Genomic DNA, 17,295 nt, shown 5'->3' with positions numbered 1-17,295 from the left:
CATATATTCCAAAAAAGTCAGGACTAGTCATAAAGATCTGTGAATATCTACTTAGAAATGCTTGTTGAAATTGTGAGAGTAAATGATATTGCTCAAGAAAAGGATGTACAGAATGAAGAAAGGAGACTTGACAATATTACTTTAAGGAAAGTCCTATTATATGTCCTTAAAAGCCAGTGACTAGTATAGGAAGGGTGAAGAACCAGGAACTATAGTAATAAAACGAACAAGTTTTAAAACTATAATGTGATTAATATGAACCTTGCCACCCCATACCAGAACTGTGTAACAGTCAAAATGACAACCTTTGGAGGCAGTATACCTATAACGTCATATGGTTTTTAGGTTTCACTGTTAATCTGCTGTATAACAACTTGTTACACGGAAATTTGGCAGACCGGAAAAAATAGGGTGAGTAGCCTATGAAGAACTCTAAAGAACTTATTGATGGTTTTTAACGCACTGAAGAGAGCTAAAGAGATAATCAGTAGAATAACTTGATGATCATTATATAAAAGCTATAATCAGGGATGAAAAACTAGTTGCGCTATTGGGTTGAATGGATTCTGCAATATATTTTTTATCAAGGAATATATTAAGAGATATCCTGGGGCAGCTAGGTGGTGCAGTGGATAGAGCACCAGCCCTGTATTCAGGAGGACCTGAGTTCAAATCTAGACTCAGATACTTAACACTTACTAGCTGTGTGACCCTGGGCAAGTCACTTAACCCCAATAGCCTCACCAAAAAAAAAAAAAAAAAAGGAGATATCCTAACCACAGATACATCAATACTTTAAAAGATATGGTGAACCTGAATCCATACCACATTGAAGACCTCCTGCTCTACTAAGCCCTGTCTACAAATGACACTAAATTCTCTTGGTATTTCAATGCCAAATAAATGAAGATAAAATGCAGAAAAATCTTTTGAGGCTGGGTGACTGGTCAGAAAAATGACAAATGAGATTTATGAGGAGCAAGTACAAATATTTTCACATAGCTAAAAATAATCCCAATTAAAGTAATAATAATGAAACTTTAGGTAACAGTTGTAACCCAAGAAAGGGATCTGGAAGACACTATAGATTGTTCCCCAACTAATTGCTTAGGCCAAAAAGGTAAAAAAATATTAGGCCAAAAATATTTTATCTTGTCAAAAACAAAAATTCTTTAGGATGATACTTAATATTTTGTTTTTCTAAACCTGTGATTTTATCTACATAGGAAGTAACCCATGTAGAAACTCCCTCAACTAATGATCATGCTTAACTTATTTTAGAGAGTTGGCTACGGCTCTGAGAGGTTAAGGGATTTGCCCATGGTCAAACAGCTAGTTTGTGTCAAAGGAAGGAACTGAACTTAGATTATTTTGACTCTAACATTGGCCTTCTATCTATTGCTGGCACACTGCCTCTCCAAAAGGGTACTGGAAACAAAATAGAAAACATTAACTTTTTCTTATATAAAACTGCAATCTAATCTCAACATCTCAAGAAAATTAGAATTAGAGGACAAAAACCAAATGACTAAGGGAATAATGATACTACTATATGAGGCTGGACTACAACGATTAGTACTTTTCCATTTAAGCATAAAAAATTATAAACAATAAGGTAACTACAACCTTGTTATCAACAACAACAATGACAACAACAACAACCTGAAATAAATGGTAATTCTTTGACGCATAGAGACAAGTTTAGGACAAAAAAGAAAAAAGGATACAGTTCACAAACCAGTTATAAATTTATGGAACCAATTACTGAAGAAGTAGTGAAAAATTTTTAATGTAAAATAGATTTTTAAAAGGTTCAGCTAAATCCACAGACAACAGACATATAATGGGATACTAAGAAGAAACTAGGATGTTTTGAGGGTATGTACCTAAATCTTCAAGGATGATATCATAGATTCCCTTCATAACATTATTATAGACAGTGAATATGGCCAATTGTTCCCAGACCAGGAAATATCATGGACCAAGCAGGTCTGTAAAAGAGCAACTAGATTACCTTAGAAAAATTTGCAGTGAGCTCCCCTCTACAATACTCTAAGCAGATCTAAAAAAAAAATTGAGCAGATAGAATTCTGATGGGGAAATCCAGAAAAAGCCACAGTGATTCATTTCTCCAGCAAAGGGAGACAGACAGGGAAGTCTGGGGATGGGGTCAAAGCCAGGAACACACAGCACACAGAGCACTCTGGTGCCTAGGGAGATGCTGTGTAACAAAGCAAAAGGAGGTCACAGACCCATACCAGGGTCCTGTGATGAAGATAAGTGTGAACTAGCAATTTTTTCACCCACTACCCAGTTCTGGGTCACAGATCCAGAGAGTACTGAGAAAGGGATCTGCAATGAGGGATAGTATTATTGGGGAGGGAAGCCCTAGATGGTAAATGTGATAGGAGAAAGTTGAGAAGTAAGCAACTAGCACTATGGGCTTAAGAGCTGAGCCTTATTTCTAGTATCTAGCCCAGACTGAACAAGAATAAGAAGGCAGGAATTCCAAATCAAAAGGGAGCCTACAATTGTGCCACTCTGAACCAAGAGGGTTTTTTAGCTGGCTGACAGGCTGAATCCAGCAGCAATCTACTCTTTCTCAGATCCAGGTCTAGAACTAACAGAGCTCAGAGGTGAGGTGTGGGGAGAGCAGCAATGAGACTTTGCTCTTGATCACACAAACTTTGGGAACATTGAAAACTTGAAGGCCCTCAGCCTGTCCCTAAAATTCTGGAATAACACAATACTCAATAACCAAAGATTATAACAACAGGACCAACATAGGTTTTCCCTCCAGAAGTGCCAGAGTCTAACTTTAATATATAGTCCAAAGTAACAAAGTAGGCTGGAAGAATGGACAAACAAACAAAAAAAATCCTCCCATAAAGAACTATTATGGTGGTAAGGATACTCAAGGCACAAATCCAGAAGAAGAAAATTACCTCAAAAGCTCTACAAGCAAAGCCTCAGGGAAAAAGACAGCTTGGTCACAAACTTAACTAGAATGTTTGCAGGTGATGATGAAAGAGTTGGGTTTGTTTTTTTTAAAGAGTTGAAAAATATTTTTTATAAATGAAATGATATCACTCGAAGAAAAAAATGGAAAAGAAATAAAAGCTATGAAGGAGAGAAATGGAAAGAGAATAAATAGCTTGGCACAAGAGGTACAAAACCTTACCCAAGCAACAAATTTCATGAAAATTGGAATAGACCAAATAGAAGTCAATGACTCCATGAGACAACATGAAATATTAATACAAAAAAAAAGAATGAAAAAAATAGAAGAAAACATAAGGTATCTCAAAGCAAACACAACTGACTTGGAAAGCAGACTAAAGAGATTAAAAATTAAGAAGAATTTGGCTATATGAATACTATGAACAAAAAAAGAACCTAGACATACTGTTTTAAGAAATCTTAAAAACAAAACAAAAACTATCCAGATATCTTAGAAGCAGAGGGCAAAATGGAAATAGAAAGAATCCACTAGTCACCTCCCAAAAGAAATCCCCAAATAAAAGCCCCTAAGAACATCACATCAAAAATTCAAAGTTTCCAGGTTAAAGAAAAAGTATTGCAAGCAGTCAGAAAGAATTAAAGGACAGAAGAGGCACAGTCAAGCCCATACAATATTTAGCAGCCACCACTATAACCAAGAGAACTTAGAAGACTTTATTTCATAAGGTAAAGGATATAGGCTTACAGTCAAGAACTTAGCCAGCAAAACTGAGTATACAGTTATCCCCTTCCACATCATGACTTTCCCCATCATGGTTTTGGTATATCATGAGTTGACATAAAAAATTAAATGGGAATTCTCTGGGAGTTTTGTAGAAGCTGAAGATGACACGTGAAGGCCAGCAGACGACACAGAAAAAGTTTAGAAAGAAAAGCACAAATATATGTATATTATTGTATAATTTCAATCCCAAATTTCTAATAAGGTACTGTACATGCCCTATAAAAGAAAAAGATAAAAAAACTCAGACTTCTTCTCTGGTACAAAGGGAGGCCAAAAAATTTTAGCCCCCACATTATGGAAGAGATAACTGTAATAATACAAGGGGAAAAATGGATCTTTATTGAAATAGAGGACTTCTAAGAAATCCTGATAAAAAAACCAGAGCAGCAGAGAAACTTTGAAGTTTAAACAATGAAGAAAAGAGAAACTGAAAAAGGTAGACACGAAACATGAATGAATAATGATAAAGGACTAAACAAGGATAAACTGCTTACATTCAAGTATGGGGAAATGATACATGTGTTCCCTTAGAACCTTATCAGGGGTCACAGAGGGAGTCCATTTAGGCCTGGCAGTGGTTCTGTTATGTCTTGATGATCTTAAGAAAAGAATGGAAAGCAAGGGGAAAAGTAATAAATTGGTGCAGGAAGCAGTGAGGGGCGGGGAAGATTAGGAAAGGAAGGTTAAGTAAAATTATCTTTACATAATCAGAGTACAAAGGCAAACACATCTATAGAAGGAGGAGTGGGTATGGGATGTGATAGACACTTGAACCTCTCTCTCATCTGAACTGTTTGAAAAAAGGAGGAATACACACATATAATTGAGTAGAGAAATAAGTTTCACTCAACGGAGGAAAAAAAAGGAGAGAAGGGGAGAGGGAGAATTGGAGAGAAAGTCGACTATGGGAGGGATTAGTTCTAAGAAAAATAAACTCTAAGGATGTTTTAAAATATTTACAGCTCTTTTTGAGGTGGGAAATAATGAAAATCTGACAGGCTGCCCATAAACTGGAGATCTGATAAACAAGTAATAGTATATAAATGTAATGGAATACTATTATGATGAACTCTTATCAGCATAATAATCAAACATGGATTTCAGAAGACTAATAATAAAACATACTACCTACATTCTGATAGAGAGGTGAAGGACTCATTGAAGAATCAGACAAATATTTCTGGGACATGGCCAATGTGTAAATTTGTCTTGATTAACTATGTTTGTAATGGATTTCATTTTTCTTGTGTGAAAAGGCAGATTTTGGCTTATTAAAACAAATTTAAAAATTTTAAAAGAAAGTTTTAATAGTACCCAGTGTGGAACCACTGGGTGTTTAAAACACATGCATACACGCAAGCATACATGCATGTACACACATATATGTGTGTGTGTGTATATATATGTATACATATACATATATATACATATATATATATATATATATCTATATAAAGATACCAGGAGATATAGCTAGGTACCCAGGTATATCTCCTGCTATCTTAATTATTTATAACTTTTCTCATGCAAATAAACCCTAGAAAATATATATTTGTGGCATGGAGTGTTTGGCAATGGAGCCTGGAAGGAAAAGAGAGAACAGTGTTAGAACCAGACATCCAGTTACAGTTACAGGGGCAGAAGAAAGAGAATGGTAGTTAGAGACTGGATGTGGCAGATGTTGGAATCCCCAGAGCCTTGTGCAGGTGCAGGGAGGACCATAGAGGATCAGAAGGCTTGAGGCCTCAAGTTAGAGTTCAATAATAGAAAAAAATTTAGAAAGTGGTTAAACCCATGGAGTCTTGGCAAAACTCCACCGACAGACAGAGACTGCAGAGGAGCTGGTGTCCTAGGTCTCTGAACAAGATGGAACAATATTTAGGGTGAGATTCTTCACATGTGATGAAAACAATGGTATAATATGACAATTCTTATGTTCTTATGACAACTCCTGAGATTTAATAGGAATTTTTAAAATAGGAACTTTTTAAAAAATCTGTATGCAATTAGGATTACTGTATAAAGACAATCCATAAAAATAGACAAAACTAATATACATTTGTATAGAAACTAGAGTAGAGCTAAAATATAATTCTGAATTTATGTAAATTAAAAAGACCCTAACAATAATAAATGTCCACCAAAATATATGGATATCCAGAAAATACTTGTAGACTCTTATTTTAAGTACTTTATGAGCACTATGGAGATTTAAGTTTAAACTTAAATATGAAGACCATATTAGTCATCCTAAATAGTATATATTTCAAGTGACTATTTATTTGGTCAAGACATTCAATTACTTTACCACAGAGCTTAATTTCTTTCAAAGATTAGAGCATGTCATTTTTTTTTAGTGCATAAGTCTTACATGCCTAATCTTATTAAAGCTGAGCTCAAGTGATTATTTTCCCTCCATACCCGAAAAATCTTGTGCATCCTCATGGTAGCTGAACAGAAGACAAATCTGGTGAGAAGCAAGCGAAGAAATTCATCCCCGAAAAACTGGAGAAAAGCCTGATCTGAAAAGAATAAAAAGATGATATTGGAAGAAAGTTTGACTAGAAAAAAATTTCAGAGAGAGATAAAGAGAGATATTGATTGGTGGTGATCCTGTCTGTAACATGTTAAGTGACCCTTTTGAAAAAGTCAAACATATTTAAAGTATCATGAGATTTAACCACTCTTCTAAATTCTGGTAAATTGTGTCAAAAGGGTACCTATGGAACGTGAGTGGGTCAGCAGTTGGGCAATATCCCGGTTGATTTTTCGTAGGTATTCTTGACATTTTTCCCATAGACCTCTACGCATGCTTGACAATCCAGAGACAAACAGGAAGGCCATTAGAGGATTATTCAGAAAGAGAGTGAAGAGGCTACCACGTTGAGACTGATCTGAAATAAGAAATAGGTTGTATTGGGAGAGAATGAACCAGAAAGATCATCCAATTCTCCTTAATTCCAGGCTTTGCTATCCAAATGGTCTCAATCCTTTCATTCAAGTCTATGGAGACCACTTGCACACATGAAAGACAAACTAGGCCCTTAAGTAAATTCTATCTTGTTTGTACATATTCATCAACCTTAAAGGACAACCTTCTCTCCTTGCTTTGATATGAAAAGTTTACCTTCCTTATCCAACAGCTGGATAACCCATTTTATTTAAATAGACACCTTTTAATAGCATTTGTACACCTTTCATTAATGATGAAAACCTTTTTGTGGGCCATCTTTTCTCAATGAAAAGTTATTTATTTGATAAAGTATGTGATTAAAAACAACAACAACCCAGAGTGTAGTGGCAAATGCATTTCATTTTGGAGTCAGGCAGAATATCTCTGTTTGAAACCTGGCTCTGCTATTTGTGTGACTGTCAGAAAAACACTTCACCTCCCTTGGTCTAAGTTTTCTCATCTGTAGAATGAAAGACTCAAATGTGATGATCTCTAAGCTGTCTGGCAGCTTTAAAATTCTGTGATTCTATGAACCCAAACTCTGGATTGCCTTTCAAAAATCCTAACAAAATTAAATCTTGGTAGAGTTATTTGAATTAAAATACTACTGAAGTAGTCTCCCCAGCAGGAGACTTTCACCATTGTTTTAAGGTAAGTTCTATCTTAGTAGAATGGATAATTTGATGCTTAGACAAATCTATTGAATGTTACTGCTACATGCTTTTCTAACAAAGAGCAGAACTTACCTTAAAACAACGGTGAAAAGTCTCCAGCTTCTCTCAGGCATTCAAATGCTGACCACCACTTCCTGTGTCAAACTATATCAGCAGACTGGACTTCTGGCTGGGAAGTAGCGGTATATTGCCATCTCTCACTGAGAGACACCAACACTATTCACAGTTAGGGAGACATTGAAGGTCCTGCTAAAAACAGTTCTCAAAATCTCTCTGCAAAACTAAGCTGTGTTGCGTGCTCACCTCGCCTCGTGCTAGAATGAATGAGTGGAGAACAAGACCTCACAGGTCCTGGCTGGTGTTAGAGTGTATACAACCTGTGGATAAATTTGAATGTTTCTAATTTTCACTCAGCCATATGCTAAATGGGTAAAACATTCAGAGAGAGGCTCTTTTAACAACAAAAATGTAGAAAAATTTATAAAAAATTCCTTTAAGTTATGCCAATTTGGTTATGCTTAACATAGGTGCCAGGTGAACTTATTCAAGCCAAAACAAAGTTTAGTAGTTTAAATGGTGCTTCATGTATACTGAATAATCTCAGAATAGATGGAAGAGAGTATAGTTGTTGAATATAATATCAACTGACAAAGACAATCTCTTTTTCTTTCTTTCTTTCTTTTTTTTTTTTTTGAGGAGCAATGGGGGTTAAGTGACTTGCCCAGGGTCACACAGCTAGTAAGTGTCAAGTGTCTGAAGCCAGATTTGAACTCAGGTACTCCTGAATCCCAGGGCCAGTGCTCTATCTACTGCACCACCTAGCTGCCCCCTCTTTTTCTTTTTTGTCAAAATATTTGCTACAAGAGAAAGTTCAATGAAGAGCAGGTTTTATGAGAAATAACTAGCATAAAAACCAAAAAGGCATCAATAAACTTTAAATTAAAAGTTTACATGGGAGAGATGTTAAATCAACATAAATCCTTGAATTTCAAAATAAACACCCCATAAACAAAAAGCCCATAAACCATGAAAATTTCCAAAACAGCAAAAAATCTAATGATAGTAGATATTTCCTCTAATAATATTACATGATATTCCTTGGAAGATAAATAGGATACTGAAACTGGAATATTGCCTGGACCCTCTGAACCAAAAAGTCTACTTTTAGTAAAGAGTTAAAATTTAGAAATGGTCATATTGCTAAGCCAATTCCAGTCTAACATAAGCCACATATAGGTTTTTCACCAATGAGTACATCATGTGCTCTTCAGAGAGGAAAATCAAGTTTAAGAATATAAAGCAAAAAACAAACAAACTCCAGTTTAGCTTAGACCTAGGTGTATCAGTACAAAACATACCTTGTAATGCTTTTGGATATGTTGTTGGAGAAAGCAAGCAGACCAGAGGTTGTCCAAATAAGTTTGTGAAATTCTGTAACATATAACAATTTAAAACAAACATTAAGGCTCTGGCCAAAATTGGTTTCTCAGTAATATGCCCCATGAACAAATTTGTTTCTCAATGATGAATTACTTATAAACAGAGAACATAACAAACTAGAATGGTAGTAATAGAAAGGTCAAAATTTTTTATTTGACTAGGAAAGTACCCTGTACATTAAAAAAAAAATTGGACCTGTGATTTCATTAGATTAGGGAGCTCTTGATCAAATATATCTATTAATGAAGATTGGCATCTGCTTTGCTATTTATTTTCTTTTTTTCCATAAAAGTATTTTATTGGTTTCCAGTTACATGTAGAGATAGTTTTCAACATTTGTTTTAATAAGATTTCTAGTTTCAAATTTTTCTCCCTCCCTCCCCTCCCCACCCAAGACAGCAAGCAATCTGATATAGGTTATATATGTAAAATCACATTAAACATATTTCTGCATTAGTCATTCTGTGAAAGAAGAATCAGAGCAAAAGGGAAAAACCTCAAAAAAGAAAAACTAAAAAACCCAGAAATAGTATGGTTCAATCTGCATCTAGATTCCATAGTGGGGGGTTTTCTGGATTTGGAGAGCATTTTCCATCATGAGTCCTTTGGAACTATCTTGGACCATTGTATTGCTGAGAAGAGTCAAGTCTATCACAGTTGATCAACACACAATGTTGTTGATACTGTGTATAATGTTCTCCTGGTTCTGCTCATCTCACTCTTTGCTATTTCTTTTCTTTTTTTTTTTTTTTTGGTGAGGCAGTTGGGGTTAAGTGACTTGCCCAGGGTCACACAGCTAGTAAGTGTCAGGGGTCTCTGAGGCCAGATTTGAACTCAGGTACTCCTGAATCCAAGGCCAGTGCTTTTTCCAGTGCACCACCTAGCTGCCCCTGCTATTTATTTTCAAGGAAAGTTGCCCAGGGCACTGAAAGGTTAGGTCACTTGGCCAGGGTCACAAAGTCAGGATTTCTGAGGAAGGACTTGAACCCATGACTTCTTGGCTCTGAAGTTTACTCTATGCCAAGATATCTCTGCTAGTCTGCTTCTAGTCTTAAACATAGTAGCAACTTATTTATAAAATCATAGATTTGGAGCTGAAAAGGACCTTAGATGCCAACCCCATAATTTTATAAAGAAATCAAGGGCAAGGGAGGTTAAGTTACAAACCTGAGGTCACACAGGTAGGAAGTCACAGAGAAGGGACTAGGATTTAAACCAAATTTCTCTGGATCTAAATCTTAGCATGCTTTACTATGTCCTACTACTATTAAAGGTTTTCTGATATAATTATGATCCAAATGCTCTGATGAATCAAAAATCCAGAAAAAAATAGTGGTAAAAGTAATGCAAAAGCAATAAAATCCAAGAAACTGGTTAGGAGAATCAGTTACTTACACTAAGATTACAATTTCAAGTTAAGAAATTAATGTAGTAAATGACTTGGTGCAATTCAAAGTATTCCCTAGATAGGTTGGACAGCCTATGGAAGGAGCATGGTATCTTCTTTTACTCACTCCCTGTTTAGTTTTTTACATGTATGAGGGAAGAAGGAGGTGGGATAGTAACTGCCTGCATTCCTAAGATTTGTGAGTGGGTTATTGTCACGGTACTTCAAAAGAGCCATGATTTTATATGTGTGGAGGGAGACCTATCTGTAGCTTGATATGGTCTATAGCCACATCACACTTTACCAGATAGGTGCTATAGCCAAAAAACATCATCACCTGGTGGCTAACCCTCTGGTGATGAGCACCTCTTAACCTGGCAAATTCTCTGAGTTTTTCTAGGCTGCTGGGATTTGCCAGAAATTGTGTTCTGCCTGTATTACCTTAAAGACTCCAGGATCATCTCCAAGGCATGACAAGGCAGTAGAAGATAATTTTTTAGTAGAAATGGTCTGGGATACCCTAGAGAAACTTGGACTCCAGGCAATGGAGCTAAAAAAAGGGGAGGATGATAAAATGGAACCCCTTCTCTTCAAATACAAACTTTTAAATGTGTCACTTTTGTATGTCTATGGATAGAGAGGGTGATTTAAAAGTCAAATATAGTGCAATTAAAATGATATCGTTACATATAATTTTTCTACATCTATAAAAATCAGTCTATAATTTATAGTCTTCAAGAGGCATCTAAGTTCAAGTAATTTGTCCATGGTCGCACAGTTATGTGTCATACACAGGACTTGAATCCAGGATTTACTGGCTCCTAAGTCCAGCATTCAAACCATTACCTACTCTATATAGTCTCTGTTAATAATCAGAACAAACGGGGTCAGCTAGGTGGCACAGTGGATGGAGCACCGGCCCTGGAGTCAGGGGTACCTGAGTTCGGATCCTGCCTCAGACACTTAACACTTGCTAGCTGTGTGACCCTGGGAAGGTCACTTGACCCCAATTGCCTCACTTAAAAAAAAAAAATCAGAACCAGAAATGGTACAATGGCTTCCATTAAATAAAAGAGAAGTAATTTGTCTTTCAGATTAAGTGTTACTCTCTATTGTTCTGGAAGTCATGACTGGGGTGATTTTAAAAGCAGGCAGCCCCTATTCCAAAATATCAAATTTATCCACTATTCCAACATTATAGCTTCACTTCTTTGAGTTTTAAAGGTTTTTCATATAGAACCACTTTTTTTTTTTTTTGTGAGGCAACTGGGGTTAAGTGACTTGCCCAAGGTCACACAGCTAGTAAGTGTTAAGTGTCTGAGACCAGATTTGAACTCAGGTACTCCTGACTCCAGGGCCGGTGCTCTATCCACTGTGCCACCTAGCCGCCCCAGAACCACTTTTAATATGCAAATACAGTTGAGAAGAGCCAACCCAGAAGGGTTTATTAGTTAATACCTTAATTGCCAGTTAACACCTGAGCAAAGATTAAACAGTTTCAACAGAACAGGAGTAGTGGGGGGGATAACTCAGGGAGAAAAGAAAGGAATGCAGATGGAAAAGTTAAAGCAAAGACAAAAACTGCCTACACAAGTCTGCTTAAGACCAACTCTACATTGCACTAAAAATCATCTGGCTTACTACCTCTGAATAAATCAATAAGCCCTTACTAAGCGTCTACTATATTGCTAGGCAATTGCCAGGTGCTGGAGTTACCAATACAGAGAATGAAACCATACACTGTTTAACAAAAAATATTAATACTGCACTATAGGTACATTTTAAGTACAAGTCTGTCAGAAACAATCTGATTAATTTAACATTATTCAAAATACAAGCTGTGCTCAGAGTAAGGTCCAAATTGCTATAGTACTCCCCACTCGGGAGGCTTCTTTCCAGTGCCTAATACTTAATTTCTGAATGGAGAATGGTTGATCACAGTATCATTCCTACAGGGGGGTGCCACTAGGTAGCACAGTAGATAGAGCACCAGCCCTGAAGTCAGGAGGACCTGAGTTCAAATCTGGCTTCAGATGCTTGACACTTACTAGCTGTGTGACCCTGGACAAGTCACTTAACCCAATTGCCTCACCAAAAAATAAAATTAAATCATCCCTACAGGGGATGGGGAAAGCAATAATCTTTATTAGAAAAGAGACGTTTATCCTTTACCTAAGTCTTCGATCTTGATCTCTTATGGATTTTCCTAAAGGGAAAAGTCTGAGAAAGATTTTAGGCTGGAGAAAATATTATTTCTTCATATTTTCAGCTGAATTAAAAAGATGTTTTTTATATGCTTCAACATATTCTAACAGGGGAGACAAGTGTATACATGTATGTGTACACACACACACACACACACACACACACACACACTCTTACTTGGACCTGTGATTTCATTGCTATAAGGAACTCCCAAAGAGTAGACTTCCTTAAAGGTCAGAACCTTCTCTGGGATTTATCATCTTAGATAATTGCCTAGAGCAGTAATGTCAAAATCAAATAGAAATGAGGCCCACTAAACTGTACATAAGGATCCCTTAGGGCTGCATATTGACTTAGAAAAACACATATTAACATTATCTATGTGTCATTGTGTTTTTATCTATTCTGTTAAATATTTCCTAATTACTTTTTTTTTTTTTTAGTGAGGCAATGGGGGTTAAGTGACTTGCCCAGGGTCACACAGCTAGTAAGTGTCAAGTGTCTGAGGCCAGATTTGAACTCAGGTACTCCTGACTCCAGGGCCGGTGCTCTATCCACTGTGCCACCTAGCTGCCCCTCCTAATTACATTTTAATTTGGCTCCAGTCACACTCCAGATTATTTTGGGCTGCAGAGGGTTGTGAGAACTCTGGACTAGAGCACTAGAAGATTAAGGGCTTTGCCCAGAGTCACATAGAATGGATCTTGAACCCATGGTTTTCCTAGCTTTGATGCAGGCTCTCTTTTCCAGTCTATGACACATATGTAAATATTTAAAGAATAAATATAAAGACAACAAACATAAGCTAAGGAGGGTAATAGTAGTTGGGGGAATCAGGAAAAGCTGCATGTATAAGATGATCTATAAACTACTTCTTGAAGAAATAAAGGAATTCTCTGAGGTGGTGGTAAGGAGGGAGTATATTCCAGGCATGGGACAGTCAGTGCAAAAAAGGCCAGTTTGAGTGCATTATAGCCTATGGGAAAGGGATTTATGTATAAGTGGGTTAAAAAAATAGCTAGGTTGAGATCAAGATATTACCAGGTATAAAAGCTAAACTTTATATTCAAAGACTTTATATTTCATCCTAAAGAAAATGAGGAGACTAGGAATTTACTGAGTGGAGAAGTCAGTCAGATTTTTGATTAAAGAAAAGCATCTTGGCAGCTGTGTAGAAGACAGAATAGAGAAGAGGAAGGGTGATTTGAGGTAAGGAGCCAATAAGGAGGTCCTTGCAATAGTTTCAGTGAGAGGTGATAAAGGCTAAGACTGAGGTAGTAGCAGTATGAGTAGAAAGAATCAGCTGGATAAGAAAGATGTTGAAAAGTTGAAACGACAAGATTTTATAACAAAATGGATATTTGCAGTGAGGGAGAAAAACTGAGGAACTGTGGATATCAAGGTTATTAATTTGAGAGATAGTGAAAATGGTACCTTCAGCAGAAACACAAGGGATGAGTTTGGGTGTAAAAATAAGTTTTGTTGAATCTAATGTCAGAAAGTTGGCTGGAATAATAAGCAAAGAAACAAAAAGGAAAGAATCCCACCATAAAAAGCTATTATAGTGGGATGCTCAAGATAGGAACCCAGAACAAGAGAATGACTCCGAGACATCTACAAGCAAAACCTCAAAGAAAAACACAACATAGACACAAATTTAACTAGAATTCCTTGAAGAAACGAAGGAAGAGTTAAGAGTTTTAAATTTTTTTTTAAATAAATGAAATGAGAGAACTAGAGGGAAAAAGTGTAAAAGAAATGAGAGCCATGGAAGAAAGAATTAGGAAGGGAATTAATAGCTTGGCACAAGAGGTATAAAACCTTGTCCAAACAAGAAATTCCCTGAAAATTAGAATGGTCCCAAACAGAAAAAAAATTACTCCATGGAAAAACAAAAAATATTAAAACAAAGTCAAAAGACTGAAAAATAGAAGAAAATAAATTGGGCCTATTTGGGGAACAGTGAGTTTGAGATGCCTCCATAATATCTAGTTTGAAATATCTAACAGGCAGCTGGTGATGCAGAACTAAAACTCATGGAAGTTATTAGGGTTGGATATATAATAGATATGTCATCTGCATAGAGATGATCCTTTAAACCCATGGAAGATGATAAGGCTCCCCAAGAGGGAAAACGTAGCAAGAATATAAAATAAGGTGAAGGATAGAGCCCTGGTGAACAGCCACAGTTAATGGACATAGGGAGGATGGAGCCAACAAAGAAGATGGAGAAGGGGCAATCAGATAGAAGAAGGGGTTGGGGGGAAGGGGGGGGGGGGAAAGCAATATCACAAAAACCAAAAGGGGAAGAGAGAACAAGCAGAGTAGAAGGAAGCACTATAGCTGAAGTCCTTTCTACAAAACTCCTTCAGACTCAGAAAATGCACAAAATCAAATTCTGATGGGAAAATCCAGAAAAGTCATAGTGAATCATTTGTCCAGCCCAGGTTTGCACAGGGAGAGAGGAAAAGGGACAAAGGAAGCAGGTGACACCATAACCTCATTCTCATCTGAACTGGTTAAAGGAAGGAAGAATAAACACATACAAACGCAAACACACACACACACACACACACACACACACACACACACACACACGGGTACAGCAAATACATTTCACTCAACAATGATATAGGAGGAAAAAGGGAGAAGCAGAGGAATTAGAAGGACAAATTAAGGGCGAGAGCAAGTCCTAAGCAAAACTAACTAAGGATATACAAAAATATAGCTCTTTTTGAGGTAACAAAGAATGGAAATTTAAGGAGGTTTCCATAAATTGGAGAAAGGACAAACCAGTTATGGTATATAAATGTGATAGGTTATTGTATAATAAATGACAAGAGCATTTCAAAGAAAACTGGGGAGACTTGTATAAACTGATACAAAGGAAAGTGTAGAACCAGGAGAAAAATTTATACAATGACAACAATGTGTTAAAAGCATTAAGTCTGAAATATTTGGGAACTCTTATCATTGTAATAACCAACTACAATTCCAGAGGACTAATGATGAAACATGCTTCCCACCTCCTTATAGTGAGGAGAAGGACTCAGAGGGCAGAATAAGACAAATTTTGTTTTTTATATGGCCAATGTGGAAATTTGTTTTGATTGACTATGCATGTTTGTAATGGTTTTTCTTTTGTTCTCAATGGTAGAGGGTTGGGTTGAAAGGGTGAAAAGGCCCTTTGTTTTGCTGATTGGAAAAAAAAATAACAATTTTTTTTTTTTTTGCTGAGGCAATTGGGGTTAAGTGACTTGCCCAGGGTCACACAGCTAGTAAGTGTCAAGTGTCTGAGGCTGGATTTGAACTCAGGTCCTCCTGAATCCAGGGCCAGTGCTCTATCCACTGCGCCACCTAGCTGCCCCTATAACATAATATTTTAAAAAGAGGAAGAGAGTAACCAAGAGAAAAGGATAGTTCCCAGTGTCAAATGCAAGAGGTAAAATTAACCAATGAAGTCAGATCAGATTTTCTGTCTTATCCTTTCTGATTAAGCTAGTGAGAACTCCAAATCCTTTAGAAAGTAGGAAGAGGAAAACTGTAAGCAAATTGAAGGAAAACCCTCTAGCTCATTGGGTTCTTACTTATTGGGAGAAATATTTTGATAAGAAGCAAATAAGTTTAAAGAATGAAACCAGATTGTTGAATGTGACAGAATCTATTGCTTTAGAAAGCAAATGGTTTATGAAATGGATTAATTGTCTCCAGGCCAAAGAAAATACTACTAACCCAAACCAACAAGTCATGAAGCCCCAAAAAGAAGTTGAGGAAATAACAGAGGGAGAATTTGATGCCCTATGCTCTTTTTGTACCACTAGGATAAATTTGATGTCTACTCAGAGAAAAAAATAGAATTAAAAAGCTGCAGTATAAATAGGGTATATTGAATCCTGTTGTCAGATAAGTCAAAACTCATTGAACCTCTTCAACAGGTAAACAGACTCAATATTCAAGACCCAAAGGCACATATGAAAAAAATGGCAGGAATTAAAGAACATAACTCAGCACATAGCTCTGACCGTAACAAGAAAAGAGACGTTAAATAAGTTGCCTTCCAGACACAGAAAAAAGACCTTCCTAGAACCAAGATGAACAGAAGAGAAAATGGAAGAATATGAATATATCAAAGATATCCTCATCCTCACTGGAGAAATCTACGAAGACCTTCCCAGACTTTCACATGACCCAGAGAAAATCTGCAAAAGATTAAACACATAAGATCATACCAGATGGACTCTGTTTGGGTTTGGTCCAAGTATGTGGTCGCAGCAATACAGAAGACCTTTTCCACAGTCAGCCCCACTTAAGGCAGTGCAACCAGAGGGCTTCTGACTATTAATAACAACACGATCAATAAATATAATCATAGAAAAAATAAAGAAGGAGCTGGCTTTGATGATGTCTTTTAGAAAAGGCATTTAGAAAATGGGGCAGCTAGGTGGCACAGTGGATAGAGCACTGGCCCTAGAGTCAGGAGGACCTGAGTTCAAATCCAGCCTCAGACACTTAACACTTACTAGCTATGTGACCCTGGGCAAGTCACTTAACCCTACTTGCCTCACTTTAAAAAAAAAGGCCATCAGATCAGGCAACTGAGAGATCATTGATAACTTTGGAGATAGTTATTTCATTTGAATGATGAGGTCAGAAGCTAGACTGCAAAGCATTGAGGAAGACATGAGCTGAAGGGAGAGGCAACAATGCAGTAGAATAGACAGCTTTTTCTAGGAATTTGGCTGAGAGGAGAGATAAAAGATAATAAACTGAGAGGGGGTAGAATCTAGAGAAATTTTTCTAAGGATAGGGGAAACTTTGAAAATTAATAAGATGGATTAAGGGACAGTGAAGAGTCAAAAATACCTTAGAGGCTGAAAATCTAGGTAACTGA

At 36.7% G+C, this 17,295-nt stretch overlaps 1 protein-coding gene across 2 annotated transcripts in view; it reads right to left on the bottom strand.

Annotated features, from left to right (window-relative positions):
* SCAI (suppressor of cancer cell invasion) overlaps positions 1-17,295 on the bottom strand; it is a 191,930-nt gene that overhangs the window by 6,785 nt on the left and 167,850 nt on the right. For both annotated transcript variants that reach the window (XM_043985115.1, XM_043985116.1), the window contains exons 15-17: positions 8,731-8,803; positions 6,466-6,639; positions 6,167-6,267 (exon numbers count right to left, since the gene is read on the bottom strand). In XM_043985115.1, the coding sequence (XP_043841050.1) occupies positions 6,167-6,267; positions 6,466-6,639; positions 8,731-8,803 (348 nt within the window). The remainder of the gene's footprint in view (positions 1-6,166; positions 6,268-6,465; positions 6,640-8,730; positions 8,804-17,295) is intronic.

This window comes from Dromiciops gliroides, chromosome 2, assembly GCF_019393635.1.
Source record: "Dromiciops gliroides isolate mDroGli1 chromosome 2, mDroGli1.pri, whole genome shotgun sequence".
Classification (NCBI taxonomy): Eukaryota; Metazoa; Chordata; class Mammalia; order Microbiotheria; family Microbiotheriidae; genus Dromiciops; species Dromiciops gliroides.
The sequence above is the reverse complement of the archived record's forward strand: the minus strand, read 5'-3'. Positions and strand labels throughout refer to the sequence as shown.